Below are 22502 nucleotides of genomic sequence, written 5' to 3'. Positions count from 1 at the left end.
GTGTATGTGCGTGCTCTCGAAAAGACCACAGGACAGCTTTGAATGTTCTTCAGGGGCTGTGAACCTCGGATGGTGTTTTTGTTTGTTTGTTTGTTTTTCAAAAGACAGGGTTTCTTTGTGTAGCCCTGGCTGTCCTGAACTATCTCTATAGACCAAGCTGGCCTCGAACTCACAGAAATCTACCTGCCTCTGCCTCCCAAGTGCTGGGATTAAAGGCTTGTACTACCACCACCTGGCATGTTTTTATTTTTGAGACAAGGTCTTAACTATCTATCTCTGGCAGCTAGCCTGGAACTCACTATGTAGACCAGGGTCACATCAATATGATTGAGATATACCTGTCTCTGACTCCCAAGTGCTAAGATTAAAGATGTGTGCAACCACACCCAGCCACGTTAGGTTTTGAGGTAGGATCTCTCTCTATCCTGGACTTGGTAGCATAGGCTGGCCTGCCATTGTGTCCCAGGAATTTGTGTCCCTGCTCACAATAATCCCTTATAATCCCTTATAATCCCTCTGAAGAGCTGGGATTATAAGGTGTGCCACGATGTCTAGCTTTCTCACCTATGTTCTGGGGAATCAAACTCGGGTCTTCATGCTTGTACAGAAGCATTTTACGAACTGAGCCATCTCCCCATACGCATGGCCTATGTCTGGAAGAATCATGAATGGGGCTGAAGAAATGGTTCACTGGTTAAGAGCACTGGCTGCTCTTCCAGAAGATCTGGGTTCAATTCCCAGCACCCACATGGTGGCTCCCAAACATCTATGACTCCAGTTTCTAGGGATCTGTTACCCTCTTCTGAACTCCAGGTACCAGATACACACATGGCGCACTTACATACATGCAGGCAAAACACTCACACATAAAAATAAACCTTTTAGAGCTGGAGAGATGGCTCAGAGGTTAAGAGCACTGGCTGCTCTTCCAGGGGTCCTGAGTTCAATTCTGAGCAACCACACAGTGAAGTATAAATCTAATTAATCTTTATCAGTGAAAAATTGGGAGTAAAATATTGGGGTAAGAACCTGAAAGATCAGAGAACAGGGAGTACCTGCCAGTTGCTTCCTACCTCTTCCATTCCTCCATCCAAAACGGCCAAGATCCTTTCTCAACCATGCCTTACTACTTACTGGCTCCTCTCTGTCTACAGTCCTCCAAACCTCTATGGTCAGCTAGTGACTAGCTCAGCCCTCTGGCTCCAAGCAAGCTTTTTTTTTTAAAAAAAAAAAAAAGATTTATTTATTTATTTTGTACACAGAAGAGGGTGCCAGATCTTATTACAGAGGGTTGTGAGCCACCATATGAGTGCTGGGAATTGAACTCAGGACCTCTGGAAGAGCAGTCAGTGCCCTTAACCTCTGAGCCATCTCTCCAGTTCTCCAAGCAAGCTTTATTTGTCAGAACATAATCAAATTATCACACATTTCCCCCTTTTTGTCTAAACAAAAAGTGAAGGTTTTAACTAACATAGTAAAACTATATGCAATAAGTACAATAACTATACAATTATATACAGGCAAGAATTACATTAACAATGTCTAGTCCATTTGCATTTGACAAATTCAGAAAAAATACTCCATTATCTAATCCTATCTTGGTGAGTCCAAAGGGTTGTACCTAATTCACTTGCTATCTTAACTTGCATTACAAACCCAAAATTTTTTATGTCTCTCAACCTTATACACTTTATAACTTTTGTGAATTTCTTTTCTGAATTTGGTAACAAGGAAAACTATAACTATCTAGTCTTCAACTCCATCAGAGACCTGAGAAGGATATAATATTACCTGTGTAAACAAGAAGTGCAGAGCAAACAATTTCCAAAACTAAGAAATGACAAACAGCTGACTGGACAGTCACCCAAGGTTCCTCTAACATTGGGGCATCCATCTTCAGCCTGTAGGTCTAGAATATCTGACAGACTTATCTGTAAAACAGGATTTTTGAACGACTGTCCTGCCTTGTCTTGGCAAAATTTAGCATTCGCTTTCTTATGTGTCCTGCTTGTCCAATGTGGACAGCATACTGTCAGCAGTCAAGGCAAGGGCAGTTTCTTGCCCAGCGGCTAACTTTTGCCACAAAGAAAGTAAACTCCCTATGGAGTTTCTTCGATGCCCATCATCTTCACTGAAATAGATTGATGCTGCCAGGAGCAGACATATCTTGTCACCAAAAAAAAAAAGAAAAGAAAAAAGCCGGGTGGTGCTAGTGTACACCTGTGAGGCCAGTCCAGTCTGGTCTACAGAGTGAGTTCCAGGACAGCCAGGGCTGTTACACAGAGGAACCCTGTCTCAAAAAACCAAAAAAAAAAAAAAAAAAAAAAGAAAGAATGAAATTGTCTTGAGCTGTTTGTAGTCCAAATCATCTGATCTTTGGGTGGTGTCTGTCAGGTTAGTGGCATTACCATAGGTCCAGTGGAATCATTGTGGGGCCCCCATCATCCGTTTGGAGACTTCAAAGGTCATTGTTAGACATAATCATGGTTCACTGCAGGAAACATAAACATTTTAAATGTTATATGCAGCAGATCTCCAAGAGGTTAAAGGATTGTAATTTGTTATGTACAAACAGAGGACAAAAACTTAATTCCTAGTTACCTGATAGAGATTCAAAATTGAAATCATGTATAGGAAGCTAGATGAAGCCTTTTTCTGGAATTAGTTAGTACTCTATATGATCATTAATATCATGACAAAGAGTTTAAAATTTTGAGATAATATTTATACCTTAAGAAAAATTTTAAAGAGTCAAAATAAACCAAAGGATTATGAGATTAGTGGTAATAGAACAGTCCCTTATTTTGGTTTTCTTCTGTCCCATACCAGGTGGCTCTTCTGACATGAGACAGAGATTTTTGGATTTTCCTTTAACAAGGATGCTTCCATTTAGAGAAGGAGAGAGCCACACTACAACTCCAAAACCAGCTTTAATTGTTTTTTTTTCGAGTCAGGGTTTCTCTGTGTAGCTTTGTGCCTTTCCTGGATCTCACTCTGTAGACCAGGCTGGCCTCGAACTCACAAAGATCCACCTGCCTCTGCCTCCCGAGTGCTGGGATTAAAGGCGTGCACCACCACCACCACCACCACTGCCGCCGCCGCCACCGCCTGGCTTTTTTTTTTTTTTTTTCAGCTTTAATTTTTAATTGAACTGGGACTACAAAAAGAACATTTGCAATATGTGTCTTTGGAGAACAACAGAAACAAACATTTGGGAAGATTTATGAAATTTTATCCTGTTGGAAATGTGACAGACCAATAGGCCAATTTACTCTTTTTCTTGGAACATTTTCTCTGGATGATTCATTCTTTTTCTTCAGATATCTCATTTGTCCAGTGGTCTTCAGATTCCTTAGCTGGTTGCCTTCATTCTCCTAGAAAGATAAAAACAAAACCCTATCCCAACCCTAACTTTGAGGAGTTTCCCTTTTGACAAGTTATATCTGATCAAAGCATTTATTACTATTCTAAGTTAGTTTAGATTGAATGGTCATGCTGTTTAATGAACTATTGCCTCTTCTAATCAACAGATCTCTCTTGTTCGAACCAATCTTTATCAATTTTGATGGTAGCCATAGCTTTTCTTCTCCTGTGGAAACAAAAGCAAATCTTCTTCCCCAACATAACACATATCGTGGTTTCCATTCTGAGGTCAACACATCTTTAAAGTATACAGGCTGATTTAATTCAGTATTTTTTTCTATTAACCAATGTCTCTCCTCAGGTGTCGTTCCTTTCTCATTAGCATTTAGAAAGTTTAAAGTTAATAAAGCATCATGCAATCTACCTCTGGGGGTCTTTATTACCCCTTTCTGTTTATTAAGCATATCTTTTGGAGTTCGATTAGATCTTTCTATAACTGCTTGCCCTGTAGGATTGCGTGGTACACCTGTAATATGCTTTATGTTGTAATATGCAAAAAAACCTTTCATTTTACTTGAGACATATGCTGGAGCATTGTCTGTCTTAATTTGTACAGGTATTCCCATGATGGCCATAACTTCTAACAAATGTGTGATTACAGAATCAGCCTTTTTAGAACTCAAAGCAGTTGCCCATTGAAATCCTGAATATGTATATCTATGGTACAGTGTACATATTTTATTTTTCCAAACCCTGCAAAATGAAACACATCCATTTGCCAAATTTCATTTCTTTGAGTACCCTTTGGGTTAATTCATGCAGGTAGTGGAGGTTGGTTATACAAAGAACAAGTCAGACATTTCTTTATAATTCCCTTGGCTTATTGCCAAGTGATGGAAAAATCCTTTTTCAAACCCTTGCTATTGACATGCTGTTTCTTATGAAATCCTGAGGCTTCTAGCACATTTCCTACCAATGGTTGATCTATTAGTTGTTAATCTGTGAGATCCAATAGTTGTGCTAGAGGGCCTGGTAGACCCATATGGGATCTGATACATGTTTTATATATAAGGGATGATTTCTATTTTGGATTATTTCTTGTAACTGAATAAATAACAAAGACAATTCTGAATCGTTTGGAATAAATTCAGCAATTTTAATATGTAAAATAACTCTTTATGCATATTTAGAGTCAGTAACTATATTAAGAGGTTCTGGAAAATCTAATGGTAAAAACCTCATGGTAGTAATACCATGAGAATAACATAGAATTTTGACTTTTGAACAGAATCATAAGGACTTTGAGCTACTTAAATTTCCTGACTTATAACCTGCCTTTCCTGATTTGTTTGCATCAGTATAGAATGTAGGGGTCCACAAATTGGTGTTCCCTGTACAATGTGAGGAAGGATCCAATTAGTTCTCTTTATAAACTGAAGTTTCTTGCTTTTGGGATATTTATTGTTAATTTCTCCCAAAATATTACTGCAAGCTCTTTGCCAATGTTCATTTTTTTTTGCCCATAAAGAGGAAATTTCAGCATTAGTAAAAGGTACTACAATTTCTGCTGGGTCTATTCCTGCTAATTGATATAGTCTTAATTTTCCTTCAGAATCAATTCAGAAAACTTTTATACATAGGTCTTTAATTTTTTGCTCTGTTTTTGTGGTTAAAAAAACATCTATTCTAAGATATTCTCTTTGGGCTGGAGAGATGACTCAGAGGTCCTGAGTTCAATTCCCAGCAACCACATGGTACCTCACAACCATCTGTAATGAGATCTGGTGCCCTCTTCTGGCCTGCAGGGATATGAGCAGACCGAACACTGTATACATAATAAATAAATAAATCTTAAACAAAAAGATATTATCTTCTCGCTGCATTAAAATTCCTTTAGGGGAATTTGTAGAAAGTAAAATAACCAGAATACAATCAAACTCTGGATCCAAACGATCCACATGTGCATCCTGTAATTTCTTTTCTATCCAGAGCCAATTCTCTCTCAGCCTCAGCTGATAATTTTCTTGGACTATTTAAGTCCTTATCACCTTGTGAGGTTTGAAATAAATTACTTAGTTCTTGAGTTGTCAATCCAATTGTGGGCCATAGCCAGTTAATATCTCCCAACAATTTTTGAAAATCATTAAGAGTTTGTAATTGATCTCTCCTGATTTGTACTTTCTGTGGTTGAATTTTTTGTAAACCTATCTTATAACTTAGATAATTAATAGAATCGCCTCTGTATTTTTTAGGAGCAAAATTTTCTTTATTTCTTCAAACATTTTCGCTAAGATAGCTACATTTGAATGAGCTAGTAAGATATTGTCCATATAATGGTAAATTATAGATTGAGGAAACTGTTTATGAATCATTTCCAATGGTGGTTGTACAAAATATTGGCACAGGGTGGAACTGTTTAACATCCCTTATGGGAGAACTTTTCACTGATATCTTTTTTTGTTTGGTTGGGGTTTTTTGTTTGTTTGTTTGTTTGTTTGTTTTTGTTTGGTTTTTCAAGACAGGGTTTTTCTGTGTAGCTTTGCACCTTTCCTGGAACTCACTCTGTAGCCTAGGCTGGCCTTGAACTCGCCTGCCTCTGCCTCCCAAGTGCTGGGATTAAAAGCATGCACCACTACCACCTGGCTCCACTGATATCTTTTTTCTCTATCCTGTTCGTGTAAAGGTATAGTGAAGAAATAGTCTTTTAAATCAATCACTATAATAGATCATCCTTTAGGTAATAGAGAAGGCAAGGGAATGCCAGGCTATAAAGAGCCCATTGGCTGAATCACCTTATTAATAGCTCTTAGATCTGTTATCATTCTCCAGTTCCCAGATTTCTTTTTAATAACAAATACAGGAGAATTCCAAGGACTGGTTGATTCTTCAATATGTTGAGCATTTAGCTGCTCCTGTACCAGATGTTCTAAGGCCTGTAATTTTTTTGATGTCAAAGGCCATTGTTCCACCCAGACAGGTTTGTCAGTTAGCCATTTTAAAGGTAGGGCTGTTGGTACCTTTGAAAGATCAGCAGCTGTTGTCCCCTGTTTATGTAAACCTGAATGGTTGGTGACTGTTCTTTATAATACCTTTTAATATTTTTCCCAGAAACATACATTTATTTATGGTTTGTTTCTGAGATTGGATAAATGTTAATCTGGGTATTCCACTGCTATAATAAATCACGTCCCCATAAATTCATTGTTATGTTAGCCACATATGGCTTTAATTTTCCTCTCTGTCCTTCTGGCCCTATACATTTGACCCATCTCACATTTTGTTTTACACGAGATAAAGTTCTAATCCCTAAAGGCTGAACATTTACCTCCTGAAGAGGCCAATTTGGATGCCAAGATTCTAATGCAATTATTTTTACATCTGTCCTTGTGTCTACAAGATCCTCAATTACAATGTCTTTTATTCATATTTTTAACTTTTGTCTTTGATCATTTATAGATGTTTGCCAAAATATTTGCTCTATGGTTTCTGCTGAAATTTTTGTTTTATCTTCTAAAGCTGTTCTATCATCAGAGCAGTGTGGTTTTTTACAATAGGCATTAGGTCCTTTAATTGCTCTAGGAAGGTGTTTCCCCCATGGTGACAGGGAATGACTGAACCAAATTTGACATGGGGCCTGTGAGAGGCTCCCCAAGGCATTTTCAGATGGCAAAGGGTTACCTTGTTTGTCCTTTGCTGATCTGCATTCATTGGTCAAATGTCGGCCTTTGCCACACCTTCTGCATACTCCAGAAGGCTGGGACCTTCTGTTTGGATTATTCCTAGAAAAAACATTGTTTCTAGGAATACCCTGCCTACAATCCCTTTTCAGATGACCTGGTTTACCACAATTAAAACACCTGACATTTTGATTTTTCTTCAAGCCTCTGGAAATCACCTCTCCTATCCAAGCATCATCATGGTCATGAGATTCAATATTGACTGTATCTTGAATCCATTCCTCTATGGGTACTGATCTTGCCTTTAAAGACCTAATTACCCTCTTGCATTGTAAATTATCATTTTCAAAAGGCAAAGGTTCAATTATTATTTGTCTAGTTTCTGAATTTGGTATCATTCTATTTACAGATGAAGTCAATCTTTATAAAAAAGATCAGTGAAGGTTTTGTTTGAGCCCTTTAGTAAATGACTCAGTTCTCCTTCCAACTTCTTCAACTCTGTTCCAAGTATTCAAAGCTGCTACATGGCATAGAGCTAAGGTGTGGTCATCATATGTAGACTGTCTTTGTACATCAGCATAATTGCTCTCTCCAAGAAGTCAGTATTGGAAATTTCAATTGTTTACTTTATTGTTCAATTATCCTAGTCTCATCTTTCCATCAGGTCCTCCACTGTAATTGAGGACCAGGTTCCAATACTGCTGTATTCAAGTCTTTCTAGTCTTGTGGGATAATTCTGTTACTATTGACCATGAATTTAACATCTGCCTCACAAAAGGTGAATGCATATCACCTGAGACTATCACTTTAAATCTCCTCAAATCTAACATTTTCACAGGAATCCAGTCAGCTCTTGCATAACCTTGGGGATACCTGTCATTTGGCAGTTGCTCCTGTATGGGAACCGGATAAATTAAGGTTGGTTTTTTGATAACCTTGGGCTGTTCCTTTCTAATTTCATAATGTAATGATGAGATTGGTTCTGCCTTAAATTCCTCTGTCTTTGTCTGAATATCTCTAATATATATTTTAATAAGTTTTTCTAAGGCTTCTAACTTATCAGTCAAAATTGCATTATTTTTAGTAATTAGTTGTTGGGCTTACATATTATCAGCCGATTTCTCATATTTCCCATTGATATCAACCAACTTTTTTCAGGATAAAACAATTATGAAACTGATAATGATTATAATTAATAGTATATAAGTCATAGCTAAGTTAATTATCCCCTCATTTAATTGTTCCTTTTTTTTGTTTTGTTTTTTTGTTTTTTCGAGACAGGGTTTCTCTGTAGTTTTGCGCCTTTCCTGGAACTCACTTTGTAGACCAGGCTGGCCTCGAACTCACAGAGATCCGCCTGGCTCTGCCTCCCGAGTGCTGGGATTAAAGGCGTGCGCCACCTGGCTAATTGTTCCATTTTTAAACCATCCATTGTGGACCTGTACAGAGACCTAACTCCCTCCATCATAATAGTTTTTCCCATTTTTTAATGTGGGGAAAAAACTCTCTCTTTTTTAACAAATCCTCCCCTGTAATAAATCCCAATTATCTCACCAAATCTGATGATGATGATGGTAAAGTGTAAGGCTAGCTTTTGATGTGTAGCACCTCTGGGTAGAGAACACAGGCTCTGCAGAACCTGGCTGAGGACAGCTGCCGCTGATCATGCATCAGCAGCCTGAGGAGGGGGTCCAGGGAAAGCCCACAAACCACAGGGAAAAGGAGCCAAAGAGTCAGCCATCTGAAAGGCAGACACAGGGGAACGTGGAAAGCAGCATGTGTGACTGGCAGGAAGTGAAAGCACAGAGTTGCCTGAAGGCAGAGCTGGCCAGTGGTGAGGGGCTAACACCAGCAATGTTTGGAGCCCAGGAGCCTGTGGAGTTTGGGCTTGTGGAGATTGCTGTAGAGAGGCTGCAACAGGAAAATCCCAGACTGCTCAGAGGGCCTGGGGAAGAAAAGGAAAAGCCAGGCGGCAGTGCAGTGTTTCTGGCGGGTGCAGCTCCTGTGTGCTGGTACCAGAGGCTGCAAAGCCAAGGGCAAGCAGCTATTTCATGGATTTGTGCCCCAAAAGTTGGATGCCAGATGAATCATAAATCTAATTAATCTTTATCAATAAAAAATTGGGAGTCAGATATTGGGGTAAGAACCTGAAAGATCAGAGAACCGGGAGCAGCCGCCAGTTGCTTCCTACCTCTTCCATTCCTCCATCCAAAAAGGCCAAGATTCTCTCTCAGCCCCGCCTTACTACTTCCCATCTCCTCTCTGTCTACAGTCCTCCAAACCTCTATGGTCAGCTAGTGGCTAGCTCTGCCCTCTGGCTCCAAGTGAGCTTTATTTGTCAGAACACAATCAAAATATCACTAACAATATGGTGGCGCATAACCATCTGTATGAGATCTGATTCCCTCTTTAGGCGTACATGAAGATTGCACATGCACAGATACTAAATAAATACATAAATAAATCTTGAAAAGATTTATTTAAAAAAAAAACTTTTAAAAAAGGAATCAGATGACACGCTCAAATAGGGTAAATGAGGACAGTTTGATAATGAAAGCTGGCTTACAGATGTGTGGGTAGTGTTAGGGAGCCTCTCCAAGGAGGGTGGCACCCCAGGATCCTAGCAGCGAGTGGGGCGCGTGCGCGGGTGGGGGGGGTGGGGTTAGTGCTCCAGACTATCCATGGGAAGACACAGTGGTGCTACCTGACAGCTGTGGTCTGCCCGAGATGACCTTGGCTGTGGCTGAGCAGGAAGGGAGGCCTGGAGGGAATTCTCTCTTTACTCTGCACCCAATCCTTCTGTCTCCCATCTCCTGGGGGCGAACCCAGCCAGCATCAGAGGCCCCAAGAATTCAGGTTTGTAGTTGGCAGGAGGCAACTTGGAAGGCAGAGTCTGTGGAGAGTGTAGGAGTGGATCCAAGGCCTGCTAAGGCCTCTGCAGTCCAGTCTTCACACAGGTAAGCATCTGTGGAAGTGGGGGGGGCCTTACAGGTGTCTTGCTTGCTCTTAGCCAGGGTTTCCATGACTGGGCAGCATCCAGACTCCCAGACTGAGCTGGACAGAGAGGAGGTTAAGTTCTGAACCCTGGAGTCAGGGCAGGCCATAAGCGCTGGAGGGAATGTGGGTCAAGAAGGTGGGATCCCATCATCTGGTGGGGAGGAGACTGCAGGTGCACTGTAGAATTCCAGGGCCTGAGTAGTTTGGACTAGAGAGTCAGACCCAGATTCTGTTCCTAGCACCCAAATGGTGGCTCACAACCATCCAGAACTCCAGTTTGAGGGGATGTCACCCTCGTCTGATCTCTGTGGGCACAAGGTATGCACAACTCCTGCACACACAGACACACAGGCAAAACACTCACACACACACAAGCTAAACAGTTCCTAAAACATAAACCCTACCTCCCAAGAGGTTCTAGAAAGACTTGGGTGAAGTGATAATGACAAACGCTGTCAGACTGTTAGGGAAACGTTTCTTCTGTTTACTGGGGAACAGACAGTCCAAGTGGAGATGCTGGGCAGATTGAAGGGATGTCCAAACCTCTAAGAAGTTAAGACCTAAAGCAATCCCTCATCAAACTGGAGTAATGGCTGCTGCCCTGGCACCCAGAAAAAGCCAACCAAATCCTACTCTCGTTTCCAAGTTTTTACATTTTTTTTATATGTTCTTGATTAGTTACATTTTTAAAATTGCATTTACTATGCTCGGTATGTATGATTGTAGGTGTGGAGGTCAGATGATGACTTTGTGGAACCAGTCCTCTGCAACCTTTAGGTGGTTTCCAGGTATCAAAGTCACATCCTTGTCCTGGCTGTCCTGGAACTCACTCTGCAGACCAGGCTGGCCTCGAACTCAAAGAGATCCGCCTACCTCTGCCTCCCAAGTGCTGGGATTAAAGATGTGAGCCACCACCGCCTGGTAAGTTCCCCCAATTCTTTCCAAAAATATTTGTTATTTTTATTTTACGTGTATGAATGTTTTATCTGTATGTATGCATGTGCACCTGTACATTCAGTGCCCTTGGAGGTCAGAAGTTGGCATTGGACCTCCTAGAACTGGATTTAGAAATGGTTGTGAGTGGTCATGTGGGTGCTGGGAACTGAACCTGGGTCCTCTGAAAATGCAGCAAATGGGTCTTAAGTATAGAGCCATGTCTACAGCCCCAAGAATTTTTTTTAGATTTATTTATTTTATTTTATATGTCTGCGTGTTCTGCCAGCATGTGTGTCTGTGCACCACATGCATGTGTGTCTGGTGCTTGCTGAGAAGATCACATTAGATCCCCTGGAACCAGAGTTACAGACTGATTTGAGCCAGCATGTGTGTGCTGGGAATCAAAATTGGGTCCTCTACAAGGTCCACTGAGACATCTTTCCAGCCTGAGAACTAAGTCTTGAAAGTTGTCCTCTGACCTCGACATATGTGCACTGTGGCATGCATGCCTTTATTAAATAAATAAGTGGTAAAAAAAAAAAAAAGACTGGGATTGGAGGGATGGCTCAGAGATAAGAGCACTGGCTGCTCTTCCTGAACTCCTGAGTTCAACTCCCAGCTACCACATGGTGGCTCACAAACATCTATAATGAGATCTGGCGCCCTCTTCTGGCCTGCAAGCATACATGCAGGCAGAACATTGCATACATAGGTTTTTGTTTTGTTTTTTTGGTTTTTCGAGACAGGGTTTCTCTGTGTAGTTTTGGTGCCTGTGCTGGATCTCGCTCTGTAGACCAGGCGGGCCTCGAATTCACAGAAATCCTCCTGGCTCTGCCTCCTGAGTGCTGGGATTAAAGGCATGTGCCACCACCGCCTGGCTAAATAAATAAATCTTAAAGAAAAAAAATTAAAAGAAAAAAAAGATGGAGCTGGAGAGCTGGCTCAGCAGTTGAGAACACTGGCTGCTCTTCCAGAGGATTCCAGCACCCACATGGTAGCTCCTAACTGTCTGTAACTCCAAGATTTGACCCCCTCACACAGACATACATGCAGGCAAAACACCAATGCACACAAAATCAAAATAAATTATTTTAGACATGAGACCATCTAGTGGCATGTTGTTATGTCATTAAGGAAGGGGTGCTGCTGCCACCCTCAGAAGGAATTAAGATAATTCCGTGTGACTCTGAATTGTTATTTCACAAGAGGGAGTTGTTGGGTGTTCACCCAAGTAAAGAGGATCTGGACAGACAGAAAAAAGATTCTGATAAGTCCAGCTTGGTGGAACAAATGAATGTATTAGATAACTTGCCTTCCTTCCTTTCTTTTTTCTTTCTGACCATGTATTTGTTCCTTTTTTTTTTTTTAAGACAGGGTTTGTCTATGTAACAACCCTTCAACCCTTGCTATTCTGGAACTTGTTTTGTAGACCAGGCTGGCCTCGAACTTGCTGAGATCTGCCCGTCTCTGCCTCCCAAGTGCTGGGATTAAAGATTCGAGCCACCATGCCCGGCTTTATTTATTAGTCTTAAAGACTTATTTTTGACTGGACTAAGATTTAGAAGTAGACACTCTCAGCGAGGACAGCCTACATCTGTTTCTGGCATTTTTCTTTGGCTTCTTTCAGACTCTTGGCCAAAAGTTGAGCATATCTACAGACCTTTTCTTTTGTTTTCTTTTTTTAAAAAATATTCATTTAATTTACATTGGTGTGAAGGTGTCAGAGCCCCTGGAACTGGAGTTACAGACAGTCGTGAACTGCTATGCAGATGCTGGGAATTGAACCCAGGTCCTCTGGAAGAGCAGTCAGTGCTCTTAACTCCTGAGCCATCTCCCCAGCCCCTGCTCATTTTCTTAGTGCACTGTTTCCTCACAACAATGTCGAGTAACAAGATGCTGAATCATGGGTGTTTTGGTCCTAGGCTTCTTATCTTCTCTGTTTAAGGGCTTTCTGAAAACATCTGGGGATGTCTTCTTCAGAAAGATTGAAAAGGTTGTGGACTCTGCTAGCTCCTTTGAGCTCCAACCACCACCGAGGCACAGTATCTGTTGGTCCAGAAATATCTTTCTCTCTTTTTAAAAAAAAACAAAAACAAAACAAGAACCAGTTTGAGAACAGTCAGACTGGCATCCCCTATGCACCTGACTTCCTCTTCCGGTTCCCCTTGGTCTGTAACAGCAACACCCTTACTCAACATCAACAATAGGCACACTGTGCTGTGGGTTAAGACATGTAGTTATTTGTTTGTTTGTTTGTTTGTTTGTTTGTTTGTTTTGAGACTGAGTTTCTCTGTGTAGCTTTGGAGCCTGCCCTGGAACTCGCTCTGCAGACCAGGCTGGCCTCAAACTCACAGAGATCCACCTGCCTCTGCCTCTTGAGCTCTGGGATTAAAGGTGTGCGCCACCACTGCCCAGTTAAGACATCTTGTTTCATGGGAAAATCTTGTTTATCATTCTCACCACTAATTCGAATGCAAAACCCGTCCACTCATCACCCAGAGCATCAGCAGCTACTTTTGACCCCATAAGCCTCTCATAGAAAGTACAAAGTTTGCATTTATCACCTGCTTCAATGAATTTCTGACATCTAGTGCCTGGGAAGGAGATATTTACCCTCATCCTAGTCGACAGCCGAGGAGGAACCACGAAAATAAAAAGCTGTATGAAGTAACTTTCAAGAGCACAGGCCACTCACATGCAGTTATACCGCCCCAAACTACCAACTCCCTGCCACTAAGGGTATTTGGACTTGAAGTCCTCAGCAGAATCAATACAAACCTGGGTTCAGAGCGCTGTCTAGTGTTAACGTTGTAGAGGAGCCTACAGGCGCCACTACAGAAGACAGACAAACGCAGTGTGGGAAAGCCGGTTTCTGTGCTCAACCCTTGTTATTTCCAGGACTCCGATGTGACTGGTTTACTGAATCTGTCACCTTTTGTGGCAATGTGGAGTTATTCTAAGGCTGGCTGTGGTGGCAAATTCTAGGTAAAGGCTGGAGGATCAGGAGTTCAAGGACATCTTCAAGTACCTAGCAAGTCTGAGGTCAGAGGACTAGTCCTACTAAAGTTAATGAAACCGTGTCTCAAAAAGCTAACTAAGGAGCTAGAGAGATAGCTCAGTCATTAAGAGTATGGTTTTTTTAAAAGACCCAACTTCGGGGGCTGGTGAGATGGCTCAGCAGTTAAGAGCACTGGCTGTTCTTCCAGAGGACCTGAGTTCAATTCCCAGCAACCACATCTGTAATAAGATCTGGTGCCCTCTTCTGGCCTACAGACAAATGTGCAGGCAGAACACTCTATACATAATAAATAAATAAATCTCTAAAAGAAAAAAGACCCAACTTCAATTTCCAGCACCCACGGGAGACTCAGAGCTGCTTGTAACCCCAGTTCAGGGGATCTGGTGGCCTCTGGCTCATGCAGCACCCTACTCATGTGCACATACTTACACATATACACACACACAGATTAGAAATGATAGAATAAGCCGACAGTGGTGGCGCACGCCTTTAGTCCCAGCACTCGAGAGGCAGGTGGATCTCTGTGAGTTCGAGGCCAGCCTGGGCTACAGAGTGAGTTCCAGGAAAGGCGCAAAGCTACACAGAGAAACCCTGTCTCAAAAAACCAACCAAACAAAAAAAGATAAAATAAATCTTTTTAAAAAACAAAATAAGGCCGAGTGGTGGCGTACGCCTTTAATCCCAGCACTTGGGAGGCAGAGGCAGGCGGATCTTTGTGAGTTTGAAGCCAGCCTGGGCTACAGAGTGAGTTCTAGGACAGCCAGGGCTGTTACACAGAGAAACGCTGTCTCAAAAAGCAAAACAAAACAAAGTTTGTGTCTCTGTGGACATGTGATGTCTTTGCGCCCGTGCAAGGACCTGTTCAGATTCAGAAAGCAGAAACATACCAAGCACCCTGCTCTGGCACTCTCTCCTCTCCCCTTCACACAGGCCTTCCTGCTGAACCTGAAGCTAGGTTGGCAGGCAGGAAGCCCCATGGATCCTCCTGTCTGTAACCCCCACCCTCACCCCCCATTCCCCGATCCTGCCCCACAGTGCTAGGATTCCAGATACGTAAGTGAATTCTGGGGAATGAACTCAGGTCCTCATGCTGTACAGCAAAGTGTTCTTACCTGCTAAACCATTTCCTCAGCCCCATATACTGAAGTCTTAGTCTCAGACAGAGACTTCATTTTGGAAACAGAGTCACTGCAGATGTCATTAGTTAAGATGAGGTCATGAAGGTGAGGAGTTTGTGCCATGTAAACAGGTAGTGTACACCTATAACACCAGCACAGTGGAGGCTGAGGCCGTCTAAAAAGCAAGATCCTGTCTAAAGTTAAGACTGACCTTGAACTCCTTTCCTCCTCCTCTAAATTTTATTTCACATATGTGTGTGCAAAGGTGCCTGCCTGAAGCCTGCAGAGGTCAACAGAAAACATTGGATCCCTAGAACCGGGTTAAAGACCCAATTGCGGGCTCACATGTTCCTGCTGAGAACCCAGAGTCCTCTACAAGAGCAGCCAAAGCTCTTAACTCTGAATGATCTCTGCAGTACGCCCAGATTTTCTGGCCTCTAATTCCCAAGGGCTGGTATTGCATCATACCTGGCTAGCATAAAGACCAGACTGGCCTTGAACTCACCAAGATCCTTCTGTCTCCGTCTTGATGTGTCCAACTGTGCAGTCTTTTTAGTGTCAATGTTTTGTCTGCATGTTTTTGTTTGTGCATCATATCGGCGCTGGGGGGGGGGGGGGGTCAGAGGAGGGCATGGATTCTCTGGAGCTGCAGTTACAGATGGTGAGCCACAGTGTGGGTACTGGTACTTGAACCCAGGTCCTTTGCAAGAGCAACTAGTGCTTTCAACAACCTAGCCAGGTCTCCAGCACCCTTGTAGTATTTTAAAGCACAAGTTTCCCTCACATCTTGCAAACTGGCCATAATATACACGGCAGCAGCGCCACCGTAGCCTGAGAGCCTTTAGACTCAGGACTACAATCTCCCAGTTGGCACTGCGGAACCTCTGGGTTGCGTGACCATAAAATGACCAATAGCTGAGGAGTTCAGGAAGGTAGCGCGTTTTTTCCGCCTACCCACACTGGAGCAGTGAGACTACTTCTCCCATAAGCCACTGCGGGCTTGACTATCTTATCTTTTCCAGACTTGGCGAGGGCGGGGCGTGTAAGGACTCCTCTTTCCCGGCAGGCGCTGCGGCCAGAGGAGGCGCGGGACTTCATTTCCCAGCAGGCATCAGGCGGCGGGCCCCGCGGTGCCTTGTGTGGGATGTAAGCGCGGAGGTGGGCTCGGGGGACCGAGGCCAGGACTCTCCTTGGGACTTGCGGGAGGCTGGTTTGGGTTTGCCTTCTGGACAGGCTCCAGAGGGCCGGGTAGAGGTCATAGGGACCGGGAGGGGTGACCTTTGAGGGTCCCCGGAGAGGTCTCTGGGACGCAGCCTCATCGGAGCTGGGGGGTCCCGGGATTGTAAGGAACAAGAAGGCCCCACAGCCTTGGTTGAAGGGTCTCAGCGACCGAGCCGCCGCCCGTGAGCGCAGGACGAAGCGGCTGGCGAAGCAGAATTGTGGCGGAGGGTAGAGCCTTAGCTGAGCCTGGGAGGGGGCTCTCCCGCCGAGCCCGACCCTCCCTCCCTCGGCTCGCCCGCAGGCCACCGCCCGCCGCCATGGGGCTGAAGGCCGCCCAGAAGACACTGTTCCCTCTGCGCTCTATCGACGACGTGGTGCGCCTGTTCGCTGCGGAGCTGGGCCGAGAGGAGCCTGACCTGGTGCTCCTCTCTTTGGTCTTGGGATTCGTGGAGCATTTCCTGGCTGTCAACCGTGTCATCCCCACCAACGTGCCCGAGCTCACCTTCCAGCCCAGCCCTGCACCCGACCCTCCTGGCGGCCTCACCTACTTCCCGGTGGCCGACCTATCCATCATTGCTGCCCTCTATGCCCGATTCACCGCCCAGATCCGCGGCGCTGTCGACCTCTCCCTCTACCCGCGAGAGGGGGGCGTTTCCAGTCGCGAACTGGTAAAAAAGGTCTCCGATGTCATATGGAACAGCCTCAGCCGCTCCTACTTCAAGGACCGTGCCCACATCCAGTCCCTCTTCAGCTTCATCACAGGTTGGAGTCAGACAGGTGGTCAGGGGAGTAAACGAATGTTGGCTTACCTCTTCTGGTTGTCTGAACAATATGGTTTACAGCCCATCTGAGACCTGTAAACCTTGTATAGTGGGGCAGGTATTATTTCTCCTTTGCAGCTGTGGAGATAGACTCCCGAAGAGGGGAAATGATGTTCCAATGTCCGAATGACAGGGGCTGGAACTGGAACCTGATCGTTTGGTACCAGATCTTACCCTCTACTCCTTCAGCACCCCCAACCCTGCCATTGATGAGCCACAGGAATCTGGTGGCCCAGCATATGGGGAAAGAGGGTGACAACAGATTGGGGAAGTAGGACAAAGGGATGGATACATTTGAAACAATTAAGTGAGATGATGCCTATGAAAATATTTTGAAAGGAAACACAGACTTGAGCTCAAGAAGGCTTAGGACTTGCAAAGTGCTTCAGCTCCTGATGCATGGTATTGAGCAAGAATTGGATGCTCTTTCTGAGCTTAGCAGAAAAAAAGTGTAGAGCTATTAGTCAAGGCGTGGGCCCAGGGTGTGGGTGAGTGGGGGGTTCGTAGAGTCATGGTTTGTTCTCCCTGTTACAGTCTAATCGGCGGACAGGAATACACTGGGTTAAATCATTATGTTAACAGAAGTGCGTAATGTAAAAAGAGAGGGACAGTTTGTGGCTGGGTGGAGCTGAGATCCAGGAAGGTCTCCTGCTGGGGTTGGGTTAATGGGAGAGGTCCTGAGTATAGAAGAGAAGGGGGGTATGATGGGTAGGGGCATATAAGGCTTGGACACAGGCTTGAGAGGTGTTGAGGGGGGCATGGCCCCCTTCTTCCAGGCCAGAGCTCTCACTACTGCCCTCCTCTACAGGCACTAAACTGGACAGCTCGGGCGTGGCCTTTGCAGTGGTGGGAGCCTGCCAGGCCTTGGGTCTCCGAGATGTCCATCTGGCTCTGTCTGAGGATCATGCTTGGGTGGTGTTTGGGCCCAACGGGGAGCAGACGGCTGAGGTCACCTGGCATGGCAAAGGCAACGAAGATCGGAGGGGCCAGACGGTCAACGCTGGTGTGGCTGAGCGGGTACTGTATCCCCCCCAATCTCTCCCTTTCTCCCCTGGCCATGCTCCTCTCATCCCATCAACCGTCTGTGTGTGTGTATGTATCAAGGGGGAAGGCAGGTTCAAGTTGCCATTCCCTAGAGCAGGCTCAGGGTACGACATCCTGAGATGTCTACTTTTGTGCCTTTCCAAGAGCTGGCTGTACCTAAAAGGATCATACATGCGTTGTGACCGCAAGATGGAGGTGGCGTTCATGGTGTGTGCCATCAACCCTTCCATTGATCTTCACACTGACTCCTTGGAGCTGCTGCAGCTGCAGCAGGTGAGCAAACTGTCTCTGCCCAGGCTCCCCTTCCCCTTCTGTAAAATGGACTGGCCTTTCTCAGTGCTCACCTCTGCCCAGGCCCCCCTTCCCCTTCTGTGAAATGGACTGGTCTTTCTCAGTGCTCACCTCTGCCCAGGCCCCCTTCCCCTTCTGTGAAATGGACTGGCCTTTCTCAGTGCTCAAGGGAGAATGGAGTTGAGACATGAAAGGTTTTGCGTTATGAAAGGACTGAGTCTTGAATTCTGGCTCTTCTCTGGTGGAAGGGCCCTGTTGCTTCTGGACACCACTGTACCTGACAGGCGGCTCCCTTCTCCTCACTCACACCTCTTTCCCTTTGGCTCTAGAAGCTGCTTTGGCTGCTGTATGACCTAGGACATCTGGAAAGGTCAGTAGAGGGATATGGTCAGACTAGACCTTGGGGGAGCCAGGGGACTGGGTGACAGCCTCGGTTTATTATCTCTTTCTAGGTACCCCATGGCACTAGGGAACTTGGCGGATCTGGAGGAGCTGGAGCCTACCCCTGGTCGGCCAGACCCACTCACGCTCTATCACAAGGTGAGGGCATCTCAGAAAACAGCAACTCTTTTCTGGGGATTGGGAGGAGGTAGGTGAAAAACGCACCACCTTTAATCCCAGCACTCGGGAGGCAGAGGCAGGCGGATCTCTGTGAGTTCGAGGAAAGGCACAAAGGTACACAGAGAAACCCTGTCTCGAAAAACGAAAAAAAAAGAAAGAAGAACTGTGTGCTGGAGGGTATTTCCTGCCCTACTTTGTATCAGGCACATGTATAATGAGGATAGTTGTGGGTTTTAGAAGTGCCCTCCAGCCTAGGATTGGCGGAGCCTGGATTTGTCCCACAAGCCCTCAGTTTTCAGCCTCCCTCACTGTCCTGGCGAAGCTTGTGGTAGCACTGTGGAGAGGTGTTAGCTTGCGCAGTGTGGTAGGAGGGTGGTTGGGCTTGGAAGTCTTTGTAGAGGAACGTGTGGGGAAGAGACCTGCCCTGAGTCTGAGTGCTGCCCTGCCCCTCTCTAGGCCTTGTTTTATGGGGTCACCACTGCTATTGTCTGTAGGTTCGGGCCTGGGATGGAGGTGGGAGAGAGTGGGGAGCACCAGGAGGGGTCAGAAGGGAATGAAGGCAGGATTGGAGTCGGGAGGACTCTTTGGGGTCCTCCTTTGGTAGCGGATCACTGATGAGGCATTTGTGCTAGCCCAGGGAGCTAGCTGGGGGCCACCTCCTTGAGGTTCCTCTGCTCTACCCTCCAGGGAATTGCCTCAGCCAAGACCTACTACCAGGATGAGCACATCTATCCCTACATGTACCTGGCTGGCTACCACTGTCGTAACCGCAATGTCCGCGAAGCTCTGCAGGCCTGGGCCGACACTGCCACTGTTATCCAAGAGTGAGGATTCCCTTGCCAGGGCCTCCAGCCTGGCCTTCTGTCACTTTCCAATCAGTCATCCAGGAGTGAGACCTTGTCCCAAGTCTTGTCCCCTCTCTGATCAGCCCCATACAGCCAAGGCTACCCTTACCCAGGAAGAGGCTTATGCCTTTGCTTCCCTCCTCTCTCTGCCCAATTTCTTCTGCTCTATAGTCAGTTGTCTTATCTATGGTGCCCCTGTCTCTGCCCAATTTCTAGTCCAGCCCCTACATCCCACTCCTTCATCTTGCCTTGAGCTAACATGGTCACATCATCTGGATGACAGTCAGTGGGATGTCCCATTGTGGGGGCACTGTCCACCTGAATCCTGTGTGTCCTCACAGCTACAACTACTGTCGGGAAGATGAGGAGATCTACAAGGAATTCTTTGAAGTGGCCAACGACGTCATTCCCAATCTGCTGAAGGAAGCAGCCAGCCTGCTAGAAGCAGGCGAGGAGCGGCCAGGGGAGCAAGCCCAGGTGAAGGGCAGGACTCCATTGGTCCACCCTCCTTCCTAGGCATACTGGACTGCATGGACAGGACTGGGGAGTCTCTTTGGCTGGAGCTGATAGCTTGGGTTGAGTTTAAGGGACTTGAGGGTGTTGTAGAACTAAAGCCTTCAGGTTGATGCCATCTCTTTCATGGCCAGGTCCTCACCTGGGCTGGGCTGTAGGTGAGGAAAGGTATACTTCCTCTCCTCACATGCATACCAAGGGTGGGCTTTATAAAAGGAAGGAGGTCCTGGCCTGCATTTGCCTTAACTGAAACCAGGGCTTTGCCCAGATAGAGCCAGGGCTGACCTCTTCTCTATCTTCCCTCTTGTTCAGGGCACCCAGAGCCAAGGTTCTGCCCTCCAGGACCCAGAGTGCTTTGCCCACCTGCTGCGATTCTATGATGGCATCTGCAAATGGGAGGAGGGCAGCCCCACACCAGTGCTGCATGTAGGCTGGGCCACTTTCCTTGTGCAGTCCTTGGGCCGTTTCGAGGGACAGGTGAGGTCCCTGTGCAGGGGGGTGGGAACTGCAGGTGGGGACAGTAGCCGGTAGGGGAGTGAGATCATTGCCTGTGCCTGTCTGTGTGAGTACAGACGAAAGGAGACTCCTAGAGGGGTGGCCAGGGCCGAGCCAGGGTTCTCCTGGTGACCCACCTTTCCCTTGGCCTGCACTCTTGCTCAGGTGCGGCAGAAAGTGCACATAGTTAGCCGCGAAGCAGAGGCAGCAGAGGCTGAAGAACCGTGGGGGGATGAAGCCCGAGAAGGCCGTCGGCGTGGTCCTCGCCGCGAGTCCAAACCTGAGGAGCCACCCCCACCCAAGAAGCCCGCACTGGACAAGGGCCCAGGCTCTGGGCAAAGTACAGGGTCAGGACCACCTCGGAAAACGCCAGGGATTGTCCCAGGTACTGCCCGTGGCCCCGAAGTCAGCAGTACTGCTCAGGCTCCAGCACCGGCAGCATCGCCACCACCGGAGGGCCCAGTGCTCACTTTCCAGAGCGAGAAGATGAAAGGCATGAAGGAGCTACTGGTGGCCACCAAGATTAACTCGAGCGCCATCAAGCTGCAACTCACAGCGCAGTCGCAAGTGCAGATGAAGAAACAGAAAGTGTCCACACCCAGCGACTACACACTCTCTTTCCTTAAGCGGCAGCGAAAGGGCCTCTAAACTGTTGGGGATTCCCTGACCAGGCCCCAGGCCCTGCTCTCAATCTCAGCAGGCTTCACCCTAATTCCCTAATTCAAGCCCAGACTCTACCCACAGTCCAAGGGGGCCCAGAGCTGTCCTGCAGTGACTGGGAACCTTCAGTTAGCTCCTCTAGGCTGTGGCTCGGTTCTTAGAATTTAGGTTTCATCTCCCACCAGCCGGCCAATTGGAACCTCATTGTAGGTCCATGTAACCAATCTTTAAAGGTCCAACCCCCGAAATTCAATGGCCCGCGATGGGAAGGAACCTTAGTCAAGCCTCAGCAGTTTGTCAGTCCTCCCACTTGGGGGCTGAGGTTGACCTTAGCCCAGGAACACTGATGCTACCTGGAAACCCGAGAACCAAGGACTCCATTCAGTCCCTAGGGATAGATTTCCGCACTTTAGAGTTCCATCATTGGGGAATCCAGTCTCCAACCCTAAAGAACTTGTTGCTGCCTGAATTTGGAAATCTTCGCTTCCTCGCCTACCTAACCCTAGAGTCCAGGACACGAAGCTTCGACTCTTGTCTGTGAATACTGAGCCTCGCCCCCTTCCTGACCAAACTGGCCCCAGAACAGAGCAGGACCTCTTCCAACCCTCTGGGAACCTCCCCGAGGTCCCGGGAGGAAATCTGCACGGGGTGGGGGAGGGCCAGCCTCTTCCTGTTTTGTACATAGATTTATTTTTTAGTTCAAGGAAGATAAATACATTTTGTTAAAAAAAAATGTGTCCGTGTTTCATCTGGGAAGTCGAGGATGGGGCAGGGAGTGGACGTCCACTTTACTCTGCCTTTGGATTTTGAACTTCATGCTCCGCACCTGTAGCGCCTCGAGAATCCGGGTGGGGAAGAACCTAAGCTCCGCCCCTAGCTAGGGGACTTCCCCGCGCAGCCAGGGCGCCTCCTCCTGGCCAGGCAGGCGGAGGGGCATCCCC

At 46.1% G+C, this 22502-nt stretch overlaps 1 protein-coding gene and 1 long non-coding RNA gene across 3 annotated transcripts; one reads left to right on the top strand and one right to left on the bottom strand.

Annotated features, from left to right (window-relative positions):
- Positions 1-72: 72 nt before the first annotated feature.
- On the bottom strand, positions 73-16039 carry LOC128094375 (uncharacterized). Its single transcript, XR_008212942.1, has 2 exons — positions 15616-16039; positions 73-2491 (listed from the first exon to the last, which is right to left on the bottom strand). It is a non-coding gene; the product is annotated as an uncharacterized LOC128094375 (long non-coding RNA).
- Positions 16040-16158: 119 nt separating this feature from the next.
- Positions 16159-22301, top strand: Men1 (menin 1). Of its 2 annotated transcripts, none has more exons than XM_052712722.1 (10): positions 16159-16256; positions 16633-17093; positions 17961-18169; positions 18341-18469; positions 18817-18857; positions 18940-19027; positions 19736-19872; positions 20235-20370; positions 20719-20883; positions 21067-22301. In XM_052712722.1, coding segments are annotated over exons 1-10 (1851 nt in total). In that variant the 5' UTR covers positions 16159-16254; the 3' UTR covers positions 21550-22301. The 2 variants fall into 2 exon arrangements, with proteins under 2 accessions (XP_052568682.1, XP_052568684.1); XM_052712724.1 differs by having other exon boundaries at positions 16160-16268.
- The last annotated feature ends 201 nt before the right edge of the window (positions 22302-22502 follow it).

The sequence above is a fragment of the Peromyscus californicus genome, unplaced genomic scaffold (assembly GCF_007827085.1).
Source record: "Peromyscus californicus insignis strain IS unplaced genomic scaffold, ASM782708v3 Scaffold_4__1_contigs__length_199733344, whole genome shotgun sequence".
Classification (NCBI taxonomy): domain Eukaryota; kingdom Metazoa; phylum Chordata; class Mammalia; order Rodentia; family Cricetidae; genus Peromyscus; species Peromyscus californicus.
This window is presented reverse-complemented; position numbering and strand designations above follow the sequence as displayed.

Excerpts from the sequence above, each read along its gene's own strand:
- Men1 (XM_052712722.1), top strand. Across the intron at positions 19,873-20,234 it reads ACTGCCACTGTTATCCAAGA|CTACAACTACTGTCGGGAAG; the intron begins GTGAGGATTCCC and ends GTGTCCTCACAG. Across the intron at positions 20,884-21,066 it reads TGGGCCGTTTCGAGGGACAG|GTGCGGCAGAAAGTGCACAT; the intron begins GTGAGGTCCCTG and ends ACTCTTGCTCAG.